The sequence below is a fragment of the Cuculus canorus genome, chromosome 4, assembly GCF_017976375.1.
Source record: "Cuculus canorus isolate bCucCan1 chromosome 4, bCucCan1.pri, whole genome shotgun sequence".
Lineage (NCBI taxonomy): Eukaryota > Metazoa > Chordata > Aves > Cuculiformes > Cuculidae > Cuculus > Cuculus canorus.
This window is the reverse complement of record NC_071404.1, coordinates 73824394-73840846: the sequence shown is the minus strand read 5'-3', so window position 1 is coordinate 73840846 and position 16453 is coordinate 73824394. Positions and strand designations below refer to the sequence as shown.

Sequence of the window (16453 nt, the reverse complement as noted above, 5' to 3'; positions counted from 1 at the left end):
TTTAGAAGCCCTGCTACATACTTTGAGAGTTGTCAATTCGTTGACATGAAGCTGACCATTAGGTGAACAACAAACAGAGCAAGACACCAACAGATCTGCTTAAGCAGTGGAGTTCATTGCCTATTTTTTGTCATAATACAGGGACTCTGCTTCCTTGATCAACAAAGTGCTTCTTCAATTAATTCACAAGCTAACTCAGCTGGTTTTACTGCTTATGTCACCCGAAATGGTATCTCTCTCAAAAAAACCCCAAACTGGTTACAGAGACAGTTCTCTAACATCAAAAATCTCAGCCTGTATTCTGCATTTCACAGATGCCATTTCTGACACTGGTACAGAATGGGCAACTCATGATTAGAATTGCAGAACCATGTCTCATGAGCAGTTCCAGAGGACTCCGGCACACATTAAAGCTTGGATCTTAGCCTGCCCAACTCTGCATATTCTGTTTTCACTCATAACATTAAAGTCCACCTTGTCAGTTTGTCTAGAATTTTTACAAAGAACCTATCAATCTCTGTGCAAAGAAAGAAGAATATGAACAAAATCTTTGGCGGATTTCACCCACAAGATTTTTAACTATTCCAAAGAAAATTTATGTTGAGCAAGCACACAGAATCCTAGAATAGTTTGGGCCAGAAGGAACCTTAAAGATCATCTAGTTCCAACCCCCTGCCATGGGCAGGAACACCTCCCGCTACATCAGCCAAACAAAATGCATATATCTATTTTCTGAGAGCCACATTCCTGTAGGCACCACATTTGTGACGTTGCACAGCTGCACGGCTAGTTCACATGTATTATATGCACTCATACATTTACATTGAGCATTACGTATTAAATGGTTGGTTTGAGATCACATACATAGTCAGTTTGCATAAATAACTGTAGAAACTGTATATGCAAATGAAGTACATAATTGCACTAATGATTATGGATCTGTGCCCTGTCCTTTTAAAAGTTGGAATTAAACGTAGATGAAGCTTGAACAGTCTTTGTTACTTCAGCTGAGATAACACTATGTAAATTTACTTGGAACAGTGACAGATTCCGCTTTTAGATGCACGTCCACATCTTCCCTTGATTTCAGCACGAGCTTTTAGCAAAACTGGGAACAGGGGTTCATCCTAAATAAAGCCGGACTACGATCTTTTTGACCAAATTCTACATGATACCAGCTACTGTAATTTCCACTGGGAGAACTGAGCTTGCTTACACAGAACAGTATTTAGTCGATAGGTTTGATACAGAGACTATTGTGGCTTTTTAGCTACCTCACCCTGTTTTTCCCTACAGTGACTCCAAAAGAAAGTTCCATCAGCTGCTCTGACTGCTAGAAATTCTCCCATCATCGTGCATTAAGTTTTAAAGTTCTCAGTACATATCAATTAACTTCAGTAACCCAAAGCAGCCACAGTGGCCAGGGTCTGCTACAAACAGATAAAACAAGAAAACATAAAAATTGGGAGTATTTGTGTTGTGAAGTATTTTGTGGTGTTACTGGGATTGGAAAACACGATTCCCCAGGTATGGTAATGAGCACTTTCTGACATTAAGACAAGATGCAGTTCCAGACTGAGCTCCTCTAGCCCATCTATCGGGTACAAAGCAGTGCACCTTCAAGATCTCTAACCAGTCATAAAGACAGATACCAGTAGAACACCATAACTTTTTCTAACATAACTGGTTTTGTCCTTTTCAACAAAACATCAGCATTGAAACAACAGGCTGGATACATTTAGAAAAAGCTTCCCGAGTAGGTCCACTGGCCCTTCCAAACTTAAAGAAACTGAATAATCCCAGAGTGCAGCAGAATTCTGGTTGTACACCTTAGCTGCAGAACTTCACTAACAGTGCTGCTTTCTTTCCAATTATCTCTACACAATCTAAAACACCCCTAAAAACAGGAGAGAATCTAATCGGCTGCTGTAAGACACTGAAATTTGGTGAGATAATAGTATGGAAGAGCAAAGGATTTTTTTTATGATTTGGTAGCCATTTTCAAGACTTTGGTAGCTTGTTTGAAGAGGAGTTGCATCTTCAGACAAACCAGCCAGGCTTTACCAGGATTAAAAAATGCAATAAAGAACCTAAAGGGAGGAAAATAGGAAAATTAGATGTGCATTTAGAAGGGAGACAAGGAAAAACAGAATCCAGGGAGGGAAATAAATAGAAGAAAATGAAGGCAACAAGTGGATGCAGAGAACAAAAAGGGGTAAGAGTGTCAAGAAGAAACTAAAATAGAACAGATGACGAAGAGCAAAAGGAGCAACAGGAGCATGGAGCAAAGATTTCACAAAGGCATAGGAAGTAAGGAAGCTTGAGGATGAAAGAAGCAGACTGAAATGTTCTTTAGAGATCCAGTTTCCCCGTCTATTTTTACTCATTTTCAGTATCTTTTTTCGGTTACAAGTTCTCTATCTTCCACAAAAAAAAAAAAAAAAAAAAAAAAAAAAAAGAGGGTTCACTGCTTTCTTTGAATCCTTTCTCCTTTCTTCTGAAGGGGAAATAAAAAAACTAAAAATCATTGTAAATAATAAGGTAGTTTAGTATTCACAAGGAACTGTCTGTCACGAAGGACTGTCCTAAGCTTACTTCCCGCATTTCTAATATAGTTGTGCAAACTCTCCGGCTTGCACATAAACATCAGAATCTGTCACTTTAAATCATAAGTGCCAGAGGCAGACTGGACTTTGCACATGCAAAAGATGCAGCATCCAATTTAGCAGGAATTTACTAGGAAGTTTTGCCCGCAGGCGTTTTTAAACAGGTTTACCCTATATTCTTTCTCTGTGGGAAAACCACTTAGAAGAGTATTTTCTGTACGAGCGCTCCACATCCAGGAAATGCATGGTAGAGTATCTGAGATGCTAACTCAGAAGAAAAGTTCTTTTTAAGAAACTGCATGAAAAAAAAAGGTTTGTATCCACAATGACTGAAGGATTACTCAGAACACCTGTAAGTCTCCATCTTGAGCACACAGTTCTGGAGATGCTGTGGCTCTCAGGTTGCTGGCCTAACTGAAAAGAAATCAATGATAAAAAAGACTGTGTTATACACCTAAGAGATTTAACCTTCTATAATGGTCTCTAAGTAGAGCAAATAACTGTAAGTCATTGTGTGAAGTGCACAAGTCAACAGGCTCTCTTACATATATAGAATTCTCTAATTCTTCAATTTTATGGTCACAAAGAGCTTTCCCAGTTCGGTACTTTTTCATCAAAGGAAAAAGAAAAATCTGACATTTTTCCTATACTCCTGAATAAATACACTGAGGAGGTACTCAATCCATTTGTCAGACTGCACAATACACAGCACAGTATGACAAGGTTCCTGCAGCAAAGGAAGAAGAAGAAATGTTTAAGCTGACTTTTACAATTCATTGGTGTGTAGCATAATACATGAAACCTTCTCAGAACTGAAACCTGGTTTTTAAGTTGTATTTTTACCCACTGAGCTATACCTACAGCTATTCTTTCTCAGAAGTCTAAAACTGTTTCTTCCTCTTCTTGTAAAGTTGACTGAATTAATTTCTTCCTGTATTCCTCCAGGTTGTTGCATATTTCTTCTAAGTACTCCCTGTTGTTAGCAATGGTTGCTGTTGTTTGAAAAAGTTAATTCATCTTTTGCCTCTCAGTTCATTTATGAAGATAATTAACAAACAAGTGGTACTCAACACTGACCTTGCAGAACCCCATATTTTTTTGGGCAAAAAATAGATATAAAGCTGTTAATATCACTACTCATTGAGAAAAATCTGTCGTTTCCCGAGCCGAGCTTTTCTAATTACATGCTGTCTACTGAGGTTTGATTTTTTAGAGGGTGAGGCAAAGGGAAATGTAAGTGTTACTGTACTTTTGAAGGTATTCAACAGAATTGCAAATTCATTAAAAAAACCCAAAACATGGGGAAACAGTTAACTAAGTCATTAATTGTTTGATTGAGAAGCTGAAATATATAGGAGTGTTAGGGATCGGATACAGCTCAAACACAGATAACACAGCCTACATCTACAATCAGTCCAACAGCTGGTTTTGAACAAGTGACATTTGTAAAAGGTGTGTCAAAAACCCCCACTTTCTGTACTCTTTGACAATTTGGAGACATCATTCAAAATTAGTACAAATAAAAAGGAGGGAGTAAGGTCAGTGCTGCAGCATGCTCAAGAAAAACATAATGCTTCTGCTTTCTGCACCGACAAAAACAGCGACTAAAAACAATCTGTTTGCTACAGCAACGAAAATTGTTTTCCCATCTGCTACAAGGTTATAAGAACATGCACTTTTTCTAATTTTCTCTGTACACAGCAGGTGCAAAAGCAACTTGATTTCTTAAAAAATTCTTTTTTAAAGGCTTATGTATTGAAACTCAAAATCAAGAACAACGGAGACAATGAACATCATTAAAGCACTTGCAATTAAGAAAGTAAAGACACGGGAAATCATTTCAAGCATATAAGGACATCATGAAGTAGCAGCAACTTAAACCAATAACAAAGAGAAATGCCAGAACACCATTACCTTGAATTCTTTTTCGATGTTGGCCAACTTGGCAAGTTCATTGCTGAGTTCTAGAGCAGTGAGTACTGGATCTTCACTGGAAAGGGACAGATAAGCCGGACTAGCCAGTCCTTTGTATGCATTTATTCTTGACCTAGAGTGACTGAAAGAATCATGCTTTTGCTTCTCTGTACAGTCATTACATTTGCAGAAATAGTCATGAGGTCTTTCTATCCTTGCTCCTTTCATCAACAGCATGTGCACAACTTCGTATTTTTGGCAGTGGGCAGCTAAAATTATGGGAGTGATATCTGGAGAAAAGCGGGTACCGTCTTCGTCATAAGAATAAAAATCATCATCCTGGAGCTCCTGCTCACAGGGGCTCAGAGTCAGTCGCTTATTTACTGAAAACCCAGGATGATTCAAAATTGCTTCTACTATCCTAATGTAGCCCTTGCTGATTGCAAGCAGCAGGGCATCTCCAATCCGTGCCAAGTTCTCTTTTTTTAACAGAAGTTCTGTCACTTCCAAATGTTCATTCCCTACAGCAAGCTGCAAGGCGTTTTGGCCCATGTAGTCAACACAGTTGACATTCAGTGTTTTTGACTCCTCCAGCATTTTGCGCACCACAGGTATGTTCCCATACTCTGCTGCATCTAGAAAGCGCTCTTCTTCAGCCGTGAGGCTAGTACCCCTGTTGTTGAACATGAACGCTGGGCCTCTAATGGCCTGCCGCCTTCCCTTTTCCCTCATCATGGTCATGCGTCTCAGAGATGGGCTTCCTTCAATGTACCTGATAAGAAAACAAACAGGTAACGATTTCATTTGCAGCTTCCGCTTCTCCTGTGGCTACAAAAATAATGACTCAGCTTGTCCCCTGTCATTTGCCCACCTATTGACACAAAGCATTCTTCACTGTGATCTTTCTGCCTTCCTGCTCGATCACCTGCAATCTAAAGGCACTTAAAGGTTCAGTGCCACAGGCCATTTCTGTTTTGTCAGCATGGTCAAGACCCTTCTTTTTAAAAACTTCCTCTAAGACGTCACTTCTCTCAAAAAAACCCTCCCAAACCACTTCACTGTATGTATACACACATCCATGGAACTAGGTGATCTTTAAGGTCCCTTCCAACCCAAACTATTCTTTTCTATACATATATAAAATAAAAACATCTTCTATACTCTTCTCAGTAGTAATTAATACTATCATATCCACCACAGGCATTCAAGCCTGTTTAAGGAAGCCTGTTAAGGTTTAAGGAAGGCAATGTTTATGAGTACTGTATTGTAGTTACCAGAACTCAGAGGTGATAACAAGTTTTCTTCCTGATGTCTTGCCAAGCAATACACAGCGAAGCCTGATCTCACGCCTTCGAGTGTTACTACTAGAAATGTTAACCACATCTGGAAGATTCTACTCATGAGTCAACATGGTCTTTGACAATTACCAGTTTATATTACTATATACACATTCAGCAGACTTCCTTGATGCTCATAACTAAACTGCTCACAGATTGCAGACACTGGACATCTACATGATCCAGAGTAGACTGGGATCAGCTCTGACTCCAGCCAGATGTCTGCAATGTTGTGGGTTATGTTGGGCCTATTTCTGTTACACGTAGAATCACAGAACGGTTTGGGTTGGAAAGAACCTCAAAGATAACCCAGTTTCAACCCCCTTGCCATGGGCAGAGACACTTTTCACGTCTGCCATTCCAGGAACTGTAAGGAAGAAGCTATCTAATGTCATTACATCACTATATATATGTTTTTAAAAGCCTTCATGCTTTCTTGGGAAGGTCAAAGAGCTACTGAATGAAAATTGGGATGGCAGACTGCACTGGAGAGAGGAAACACAGGTGTCAGAAAGTGAGGTTGCTCAGGAAAGAGAAACAAAAACCAGGGAAGCTGTGAACTCACCTCAAAAACTGGTCGCAAAAGTAGAGAGAAGGAGAAAAGAGAAGAGGAACAAAAGAAATTGTGAGCAAGCTAATTCAGAAAACAAAGAAACTGGAATTATGAACCAGTGTAGACAGTGGCTGAGGGCAGTGGGAAGCAAAGAGGAATGGGCGGAGGGAAGAGACACATCAGATGCTGAGCCAGATCCAGCTAGGTAAGGAAACTAAAGAGGAGGTTCAGAGAAGTAAGACAAGGAGTTGCAAAGACACTACCGAGCTGAAGAAAACAACCACCCAGAGAGGTCTGAAACAACAGAAGAGATGGGATCAGGTTAAAGCGGTCACAGCTGGCAGAAGAACAGAAGCATTTATGTCTGCCAGAGCAGAGGCTAAAGCCCTGAAAAGGTATTTGGGATACTATAACCTTCCTTCATTATCATCTGCAAATAAGTGTGAAACCCATCAGCAATCTCCCTCTCCTTTCTAGTCCAGCTCAATACTAAGCAAGACAGCTCTCAGTTGCTATCAGTTTATTCATTAACTTGAGTAATAGAGATCACTTGAGCTGATTTGATGGGCACAGAGACACTAGTACAGTTGATAAACAATAGATGTGTTAATGAAGGGTGTGCTTTAAATACATAAAACACTATATAGATGCTACATAGAGACAAACAGGCCTTATAAGTATCCAATTTGGTCCTTCGGTCCTATGTGCCTCTGTTCGTCATATACAAAAAAAAAAAAAAAAGAAGAGTTGGCTGTGAAAATTAATGTATTCACCTCCACAAAAAAACACAGATAGAAGAGTAAAAGGCCGGACAGAAAAACTGCAGAGGAAATTAATCCTCCTACCCTCAGTGCAAAAGCCAGGTAACGTGTATTAGGAGAGACGTGGCTCCACATAATGAATGCTGAGGGCGTAATATTAAACAGCCCTTTTTAAGCAAACCCCAACAGTCTGCAAAAGAACAGAACCCAGGGAAGACAGCAACACACACCTCAGGCACTCACAAAGACTACGCATTTAAGTGAAGATAGCGGAAACTTCGTGTGCAACTTCAAAACCGCATGTCCTAACGGCTGCAGGTTCAAAACCACAGGCAAAGGGACAGCCTCTTAAATGCAGGTGGGTTCTTTTGTCTGTCCTTCAACAATGAGCTTAACTGTATCATCACTGTTGGCATCACTGGATTGCCCCATACACGGCAATGTCAGCCCTAATGGCTTTCATTGGGCATAATAATTCCACTCAGGTTATAAGAATACGCCTGGCCTTCCAGCTACCTGCATCGGTTGCAATCAAGTCAATAAAATTTAAATCTTAATCACAGCTACAAATATCATAAAAGCTAGTCCATGCTCTGAACATTCTGTTATAACAGGCAGTTCCACCGCAGACCAGGTAAAGTGACTGTAATTCTCATTACCAATGGCTCTCCTGGGACACAGCATTTGATCTTGTATTTTCACCTGCAGCTGCTGTATTTGGCCTACCAGAACTGACCTGGGTGGCACTGCAGTATAAGGCTAACTGGTATTTACTTTTTGAAGTATGTGCCAAAACTGCTTTGTCAAATGCGTCAGGATCCGTTTTCACTGCCCTAACACTTCTTTAAGTCTATGACAAAGGATCTGTGACTCTGTTAAACACAGATGTCTTCAGTGTCTTAAAGCTCAGGCATATTTCACATTTGGAAGCACTCAGAAATAAAGATTTGAGCCAAGAGTGCACGTGGTGAAGAGTCACAGCTTGCTACTACCTTATTCCCCAACATAGTCAGAAGTAGAACCAGAAATATTATCTCTTCATCGTTACCTTTTAAACAAGATGTTATCATCTGCTATGGCGTTACATCTCTTTTCCTTCTCCATACCACTACAAAATGTAGTTGTTTACTGTAAGGTTGTGAAAAAAAAAGTATGTGTATTAAAAAAAGTAAAAAAGAGAGAGAACAAATTGACTCACACTGAATTCTTGATTTAAGACGATGCCACACTGCCATCCTCAATGTCATTTGTCTTTCATGAAATACACAGCAATACATTTCTCCCTCTATATTCAGTGTAATTTTTCAGCGTATTTTCCAATATGACACTTATTTTCTGTTTTATCTATTTTTCAAAACCCACTGTCTGACTGAGGTGACTCAGCTGACTTCTGTAAAAATAGATAGCTCCTTCCAAAGGTGTTGCATTAGAATATCTGCCCAATAAGGAAGATTTCCTTAGCTATAAATCTTGTGACAGAAATGACATATTTGAACTGACTGCAGTATCTTCTCAAAATAATGATGAAAGTAGTTTGGTATTTTAATGACTATAATATTGTCAAGACCTCTCAAAAAACTAAAAAGTGAAAAAATCTTGTACGGCCTCACACAGCCAGAAGACTCTTAGGTTCATCCACACCTCCCTTCTCTCCTTCCCCTCTTCCCTCAGCCAATTCCAAGGCCGTGATGCCAGCGCAGCTCTAGTCAGAGTACTGCATGCAAGCAGCATCAGTACAAGGTCTCCTATCCCATTTTCTGCTCTCTTGTTCTTACACCCAATAGCTTTAAGCTATTCTAAAGCATTAAGAAAATTATTAAAATTTATTTTTAACTATTCAACCATTTTCAGCACATTTTATATGCAATAACTGCCAACTGAAGTAATCAAAACAACAAAATATCAAGTCAGATCTCTAAACATCATTAGACTAGCTTAAAAATATGATTAAAATAGAACTAAGTGTGCATGAATTATTTGTGTTCTATCTCCCAAAGCCTTTAAAGTCCATATTCTCAACCTCATCTCTGTACGGAGCTGACAACTAAACATTAAAAGAGGGAAGGAGAGATGGAAATTGTGATGCTCCTCTTCCCTACTGTTCCAAATAGTTGAAAGAACAGAAAAAAAAAAAATCAAAATCGGTACAATGCAAGGCAAAAAAAATCCACAAGAATATCAGGCAAGAAAAATGTCCACTTATTTTATGTTAATCCTTCATGAGAGATGCACTACAATGCTATGTTCTAGTCCTGGTACACAGGATGCGTGAATACACTACCTGGTATGCAGCAGGAAGGCAAGAGGGCAGACAGAATTCAGTCCCTTTTGCTGACACAAAGCAGCAGCTGAGCCCCTCCATTTTTCCCACAACCGTTTTTCACATTTTTGAGCAGAAAAATGGCCAAGGGGTCTATAAAGCCTGAAGCCTCTATTTGCTGCTCAGCGCAAGTAAGAAGGATGGCAATGGAGAAGAGCAGTGATGTTAACAAGTATACCAGTCGCACCTCAGATGGACACATTTCACTTGGCCCTGTTTTGAGGAACCAAAGAGCTTTGCTGGCAAGAAGGATGACGTTCAGGGACTGTACCCCGACCTTCAGAATCAGTCATTCATCAGCACAAAACAAGGATGGTCCCCAGTTATGAGTTTTATTTCCTAGTCGTACCGCTACCGTTAGCCATTTGCCAGCTGATGGTTAGTCCAAGCTCATTGCTTGTTCAAGCCTAGTTCACTGCTTTCTCATAGGCAAACTACGTGTAACTTCAGTGACGGGCGTAAATGAAGTCACCACAAGATGATTAGCAATTAACCAAGATCTGCCAGGACCCTAAGTCAGCCCCGTGCTGAATAACACAAAAGCAGGACACCTCCATTTCAGCTTTGCAGCAGAACTCTTGCTTTAACACGCTCCTCAAAGAGTAAACGAGATTTCAGGACTTTTGCTTAACCATAACTATCACAAGCTTTCAGACAGAGCAACGCTACGTGCACAAGCTGAAGAACTCAGAGGTTCATTATATACCAGGTAATGTCAAGAGACACAAATCCCTATCCTACTTTATAACATATTTATGTTTACCTTAAATATTTTCATCTAAAATGTATGATCGCATTTACTATGACCTTGTACTACTTTGCGTTGTTACTTCAACAGTTACTCCTACGTACAAGGCCAGAAATTAGAGCAGTGCAACGACTGCAAAGGACTGGAGTAAGCACTATGATTCCTGTGTTTCTACCATGGATTATTTCAATTACAGATTTCTACTCTGTTAGCCTACCCATCCTTTTTCACGTTCAAACTTTCAGAATTGTAGCAGAAGGACAGAGATGTGGGACAAACAGTTCACCAGAGAATTCCTTGTGTTCCGTTGTTTGTTATCAAAAGCAGTTCAAAAGACTTATAATCTGGTTTCTAAACCTATATTTTTCACACTCCAAACTGTATAAGGTAAGTTGAACAAGAGAAACTGAGGTTTCATTCTGGGCCTTCCCAGATCCGTAGAGCCATTTTCTGACATTTGTACCGCAGAACAGCGTGTTATTCTCTGCAACAAAATGCAATAAAATACAGCAACGATCATTTACAAGCAGTTTACCCCACTGTTAAACTCCGGTACAACGTTAGTGATCTTGACTGTATTCTAGCCCTGAAAAGGAAATTATGTCCAGGGATTACAGACTGATCAGATAAGCACGTCACGAAAACAGCAATGTGAACAGATGTTTAAAAGAAACGACACCGGAGTCAGCCAGAAAGACCTGGAGAGTGCTTCTTGTTTTGCCAAAAGTAACCTCTGAGATCACAGTTTTTAAATTAAAGAATGATAATTGTCTCACTCCCAAAAGTAAGTGCTCAGATGTGCACATACATATGAGCAGCATCCCTCCAAGCTTTGCTACAGCCACATGTCAGAAGAGGTTGCTGGTAAATTCGTTTTTTTCACCAGTAAAAATAGTGGCATTCATATATGTTTGCATGGAAGTTTATGCATATTCCACAGAATGTGGAAATCACAGAATCGTTTAGGTTAGAAAAGACCTTTAAGATCATCAACCCCTGCACAAAATCTAAAGTGTATTAAATGAGAGTTTCCTCCTCCCTTCTGTGAACTACTGCCTGGGTTTTCCAGAAGAGGGAGGCTAATCCAGCTAAACAGCAGACCATAAATCAGGCCAGCTGCAAGATCTGACTCAGGTCTATACTCTCCCACTGTTCTGAAACGACATAATCCATCATCCAAGATGCCCTCATGTCAGCTCACAGAGTTCTGGCTCCGAACTGGAAAGAATTAGTGAAAAAGAAAGGAACAAAACACAATGGGACATGAGGAGATGCACACACACTTAGCTTGTTCCTCCCGCCCCACAAACTATGCAGAGCTTTTTCCCACCGTTACTGTCCACAAACTCCTCAACAGCAAATACCAACTATCTGAATTCCTGTGGGAAAAAAGGACTATATTTTGATAACAGGAGTGCATCTACGCACACACAGGAAAGGGCAAACATCTCAGGAGGAAAGAATCAAGTTAACAGGGCTCCAGCAACAAAGAGTTTTAAAGCCTCTTTTACATCAAGTCCTTTATTTGTGTTCTGTCGTTCCACTTAGGAAACTAAGCAACAATTTTCTGAGAGATGCGGGAAATCAGGCAGCCAATGCCTACTACATTTAATGTACAGGTTTTGTCCATGTTTTTCCCACTGGGACGTACAGCAAGTTGTGAAACAAGTATTACATCCAGTCTGCAGTCTTAGGGGGAACCTAAGGCTAATTTTTCCAGCGATATTTCCACAGAAGGGAGCCAGCTGTACATTGACAGGTACTTTGCACAAGTTACAGCTTTCAGGGTGAAGACATTTCAAATACCGACAAAGCGCATCTTGTTGTGCAAACTACTTCACATTTTCCTGCATCCTTCCCCTTGCACTGTTTATCCGTACTGAATATTTAGACCGCAAATGCTCTCATTCACGGATTCTCATGCTCACTTTGTGCACGCTAAAGCCTGACACGTGTCAATGCAAGCATGTTATGAGCAAACTGATACTCATTTCATTAACATACCCTCTGATTTCAGACACAAAATGTTATTCCAGAAGAAAAATCCCACTGCTATGCCAAGGATCACCACGGGGATGTAACAGGGGGAAACATAGTTGTGGGTCTTTTGCCTCTGTGCCCTGTCAGCTCCATACACTCCTGTTACATGGATTAACATCAGCCCTTTCATCAGACCACCAGGCAATGGCTCACAGTCACTGCTATGATAAGACTCTCAGGAGAGGATCAAAAGAATTACATACTGGGAAGCAATTCCAACAGAGCTCACGCCAGGCTCCAGTGCCATACAAACAGAACTCTAGTTTTAGTCCCTGGTGGCATAATACCCATTCCTTAGGAATATGCCAAAGCTTCTAGGACACAAATCTAAAATGGATCCAGAAGTTTAGGATGCAGCTCACAATTAACTGAGACAGCTTAAACTGCCTTAAAGCAAAGTGCCCAAACCTAAACTAATCCTCTAGGCTCTTTTTATGGTGACAGGAGAAAGATGGGCACCTCAAGAAAGAAGATAAATGACCACGCTGGCTTGTCTACTGCTATTTCCTCCCTCATCCCACCAACTATAGAGGAATCCCAGACAAACAATCTCAGCACAACTAACTTTCAGATAGCTAAAGACTTGTGGGAGACTCCTTCACGTGAAATCTGGATTGCTGGTTATGGGGTATTTGTGCAGAACTTCTGCACTGGGATGGTAAAAACTGCTTTTATTTGTGGTTATCCCGTTCTAAGTGCAACTGTAAAGTTGTCTCTAGGGCGATTTTAATTTAGGATTCTTCTATAAATGCTGAATATGTTTTCTTAAGACTCAAAGTGTTTTTGATCTGGTAATTAAAATATTTAATTAAGACCTACATATTGTAGCAAAAGTACAAAAAGCTCAAGCAATCCTCAGAGGTGAGTCTCTCTAAACTGCACCATGTTATAAGATTAAGTGAATAATTCATGGACAACCTATATTTTGTAAGTCAGAGGAAGGAAAATTCACATCCCTACTAATAAAACTGAATTGATTTCTCTTGCAGTAAGTCTAGTCACGGGCAGCACTTTTATACATACAAATATACATATATATATATATATGATTGCATCTTAAAAAAATAATACACTGAAATTTCCAAAGACAACATCAAACAGGATAAGATGCATCTCAAGAACTGAGTTTTTTCTGCAAAGGTGTCCTAGATTTCTGTGGGGAGTCTGGTTTTTATTAGAGCCTAGACTTTTTAGAAAATATAAGAGAGATGCATTAGCACTGTTAGTACAAACAAGTGCAGTGGGTTCTCTCAACCTCATCTGAGCCAATAATTAGGATTTCTTGGCAGCTATGCTAGTAGCCAGGAAAGAAGGGAAAAGAAACGGAGAAAAAAAAGGAAGAGAAAGGGGGGGTGGGGGATATAGGGGTGGGCAAAGGGGAAAATGGGGAGGAGAAAGGGGGGAAGAGAGGGGGAAAATGGGGAGAAAAAAGGGGGGGAATGGGGCAAAAAAAAGGTAGGGGAATGGGGAGAAAAAAGGGGGGAAATGGGGAGAAAAAGGAGGGAAGGAAAGAAAAAGGGGGAAGGAAAGAAAAAGGAGGGGAAGGGAAGGGAAAGAAAAGGGGGGAAGGGGAAGAAAAAGGGGGAATGGAGAGAAAAAGGGAGGGGAAGAAAGACTAAGGGGGAGAAGGGGGAGAAAAAGTGGGGGTAAAGGGAGAAAATGGAGAAGGGGAGGAAGCAGAGGAAAAAAGGGAAGAAAAAAGAGGAAAATGGGGGGAACAGAGGGGAAATAGGGAAAAAAGAGGGGAAAAGGAAAGAGAAAAGGGGGAAGGGGGAGAAGGGGGAAAAGGGTGGGAAAAAAGGGTGAAAGGAGGGGGAAAGAGTGGGAAAATGGGGTGAAAAGAGGATTAAAGAGGGAAAAGGGAGGGAAGGAGGGGGAAAAGGGCGGGGGAAAAAAGGGGAAAAGGAGAGAGAGAGAGGGAAACAGGGTGAGAAGGGGGGAAAGAGGGAAAAAAGGAAGAAAGAGATGGAATTTGTGTCCGGGCACCCCTGCCTGCCCTCTGCTACGCCGTCCCCCGCGGGGCTGGAGGGGAGGCGGCGGGCAGCCACCGGCTGGTCCCCTCCAGGCGCTCTCCCCGCAGCTCCAAACCAGCTCCAGCTCCTCCTCCGTCGCTGCCCGGCCGGCCGGGATGGATGGAGGAAGGGAGGGATGGATGGAGGGAAGGATGGAGGGAGCGCATCCCGGGGGCTCTCCCCGCGGCTCCTGCGGGGAAGTTGGCATCCGAGCATCCTCCTTTCCCCGGTCCCCACTTACATGGTGCCGGCGAAAGGCGGGGGCGAGTAGTAGCCGTAGGGCTCCCGGAGGGTTTTAACAGCTCTGTGCAACGGCGGAGGCTCCGGTCCCCCATTGACGCCTCTCCATCCGCGGCGCCAGCGCTGCTGCTCCTCTTCCTCTGCCTCTTCCTCCTCCTCCTCCTCCTGCTGCTGCGGGGGGAAGCTCACTCGCCCCTGCTCCTTGCTTTTCCTGCTCTTGCTCGACATGGTCCTCTCTGCCGTGTGCGGCGGGGAAGGAAGGAGGAGGAGGAGGAGGAGGAAAGCCCTTCCCGGAGAGGGACAGAGCGCCCGGAGAGGACAAACCCGGCAGCCCGGCAGCGACAGCCGGGGAGGAAAGGGAGAGACGGCGCTCCCGGTGGCAGCGGCTCTGCCCCTCTGCTCTCCCTGGCATCATCCCTCGCTAGGACAGCATCCTCGCCGAGCGGGCAGAGAGAGGAGCGGCAGCCGCCCCGGAGAGCCGCCGGGGAGGGGAGGGGGCGGGCCGGGGTGGCAGCGGCGTCCCGGCACATGACGGCAGAGGGGGCTGGCAGCGCCGGCGGGACGGTCCGTGCTGCGGCCGAACCGGGGGGGGCGGCGGGGAGGGGCGGGGGGGGGGGGGGAGCTGTGGGTGCTACCCCTCTGCTCGGGGGACACCCAGCCGGGAGCCCCGCGCTCGGTTCTGCAGCCCTGCAGCCGGTTCTGGAACCCTGGGCTCGGTTCTGGAGCCCTGCATCTGATTCTGGAGCCGTGCACCCAATTCTGGAGCTGTGCATCCAGTTCTAGAGCCCTGCGCTCAGTGTTAGAGCTGTGCATCCAGTTCTAGAGCCCTCTGCTTAGTTCAGGAGCCGTGCACCCAGTTCTAGAGCCCTGCGCTCAGTCCTGGAGCTGTGCATCCAGTCATAGAGCCCTGTGCTCAGTTCTGGAGACATACATCTAATCCTGGAGCCCTGCACTTGGTTCTGGAGCCCTGTGCATCCAATTCGGGAGCCCTGTGCTCAGTTCTTTCTGGAGCTGTTCATCCAGTTCTGGAGCCCTGTGCTCAGTTCTGGAGCTGTACATCCAATTCTGGACCCCTGTGCTCGGTTCTGCATCCCTGCATCCCATTCTGGAGCCCTGCGCTTGGTTCTGGAGCTGTGCATCCAATTCTGAAGCCCTGTGCTCGGTTCTTAGGCCCTACATCCCATTCTCGAGCTCCATGCTCAGTTCTGGAGCCGTGCATCCCATTTTGGACCCCTGCACTGAGTTCTCGAGCCCCGCGCTCAGTTCTGGAGCCATGCATTCAATTCTGGATCTCTGCATCCAATGCTGGACCCCTGTGCTCCTTTCTGGAGCCCTGAGCACAGGAAAGAGATGGATCTGTTAGAGCAAGTCCAGAGGAGAGCCACAAAAATGATCAAACGCCTGGAACACCTCCCTTTTGAAAAGAGGCTCAGAGAGTCACGGTTGTCCAGCCTGGAAAAGACTCTGAGGAGACCTTATTGCAGTCTTTCAATACTTAAAGAGGGCTCATAAGAGAGGTGGGGAAAAACTTTTTAGCAGAGCCTGTAGCAAAAGGACAAGGGGTAGTGGTTTTAAACTAAAAGAAGTTTAGACTAGATATCAGGAAGAAATTTTTCACGCTGAGGGTGGTGAAACAGAGGCACAGTTGCCCGGAGAGGTGGTAGATGCCCCATCCCTGAAAACTTTCAAGGTCAGGTTGGATTGGGATCTGAGCAGCCTGATCCAGTTGGCGATGGCCTTACTCACTGCAGGGGATTGGACTAAATGACCTGTAAAGGTCCCTTCCAAACTGAAGTATTGTGTGATTCTATGACCGCGTTTGGGTGCTGCAGAGTCCTCAGGAGGTCCCCACAAAGGTGGTATCGAGCCTTTGCAGCAGTGCCCACCGTGTGCTGGGAGCTCAGCAGGACTGGTTCGCTCAA

General features: G+C 43.2%; 1 protein-coding gene across 2 annotated transcripts in view; it reads right to left on the bottom strand.

The window, feature by feature from the left end:
- The window catches only part of TRPC3 (transient receptor potential cation channel subfamily C member 3), a 73049-nt gene that overhangs the window by 26952 nt on the left and 29644 nt on the right, over window positions 1-16453 (bottom strand). The window contains exons 1-2 of one of the 2 annotated variants that reach the window (XM_054066165.1): window positions 14533-15025; window positions 4521-5292 (exon numbers count right to left, since the gene is read on the bottom strand). In XM_054066165.1, the coding sequence (XP_053922140.1) occupies window positions 4521-5292; window positions 14533-14759 (999 nt within the window). In that variant the 5' untranslated portion in view covers window positions 14760-15025. Of the gene's footprint in view, window positions 1-4520; window positions 5293-14532; window positions 15026-16453 lie in introns of those variants that run through there. The other variant, XM_054066167.1, reaches the window with a different exon arrangement.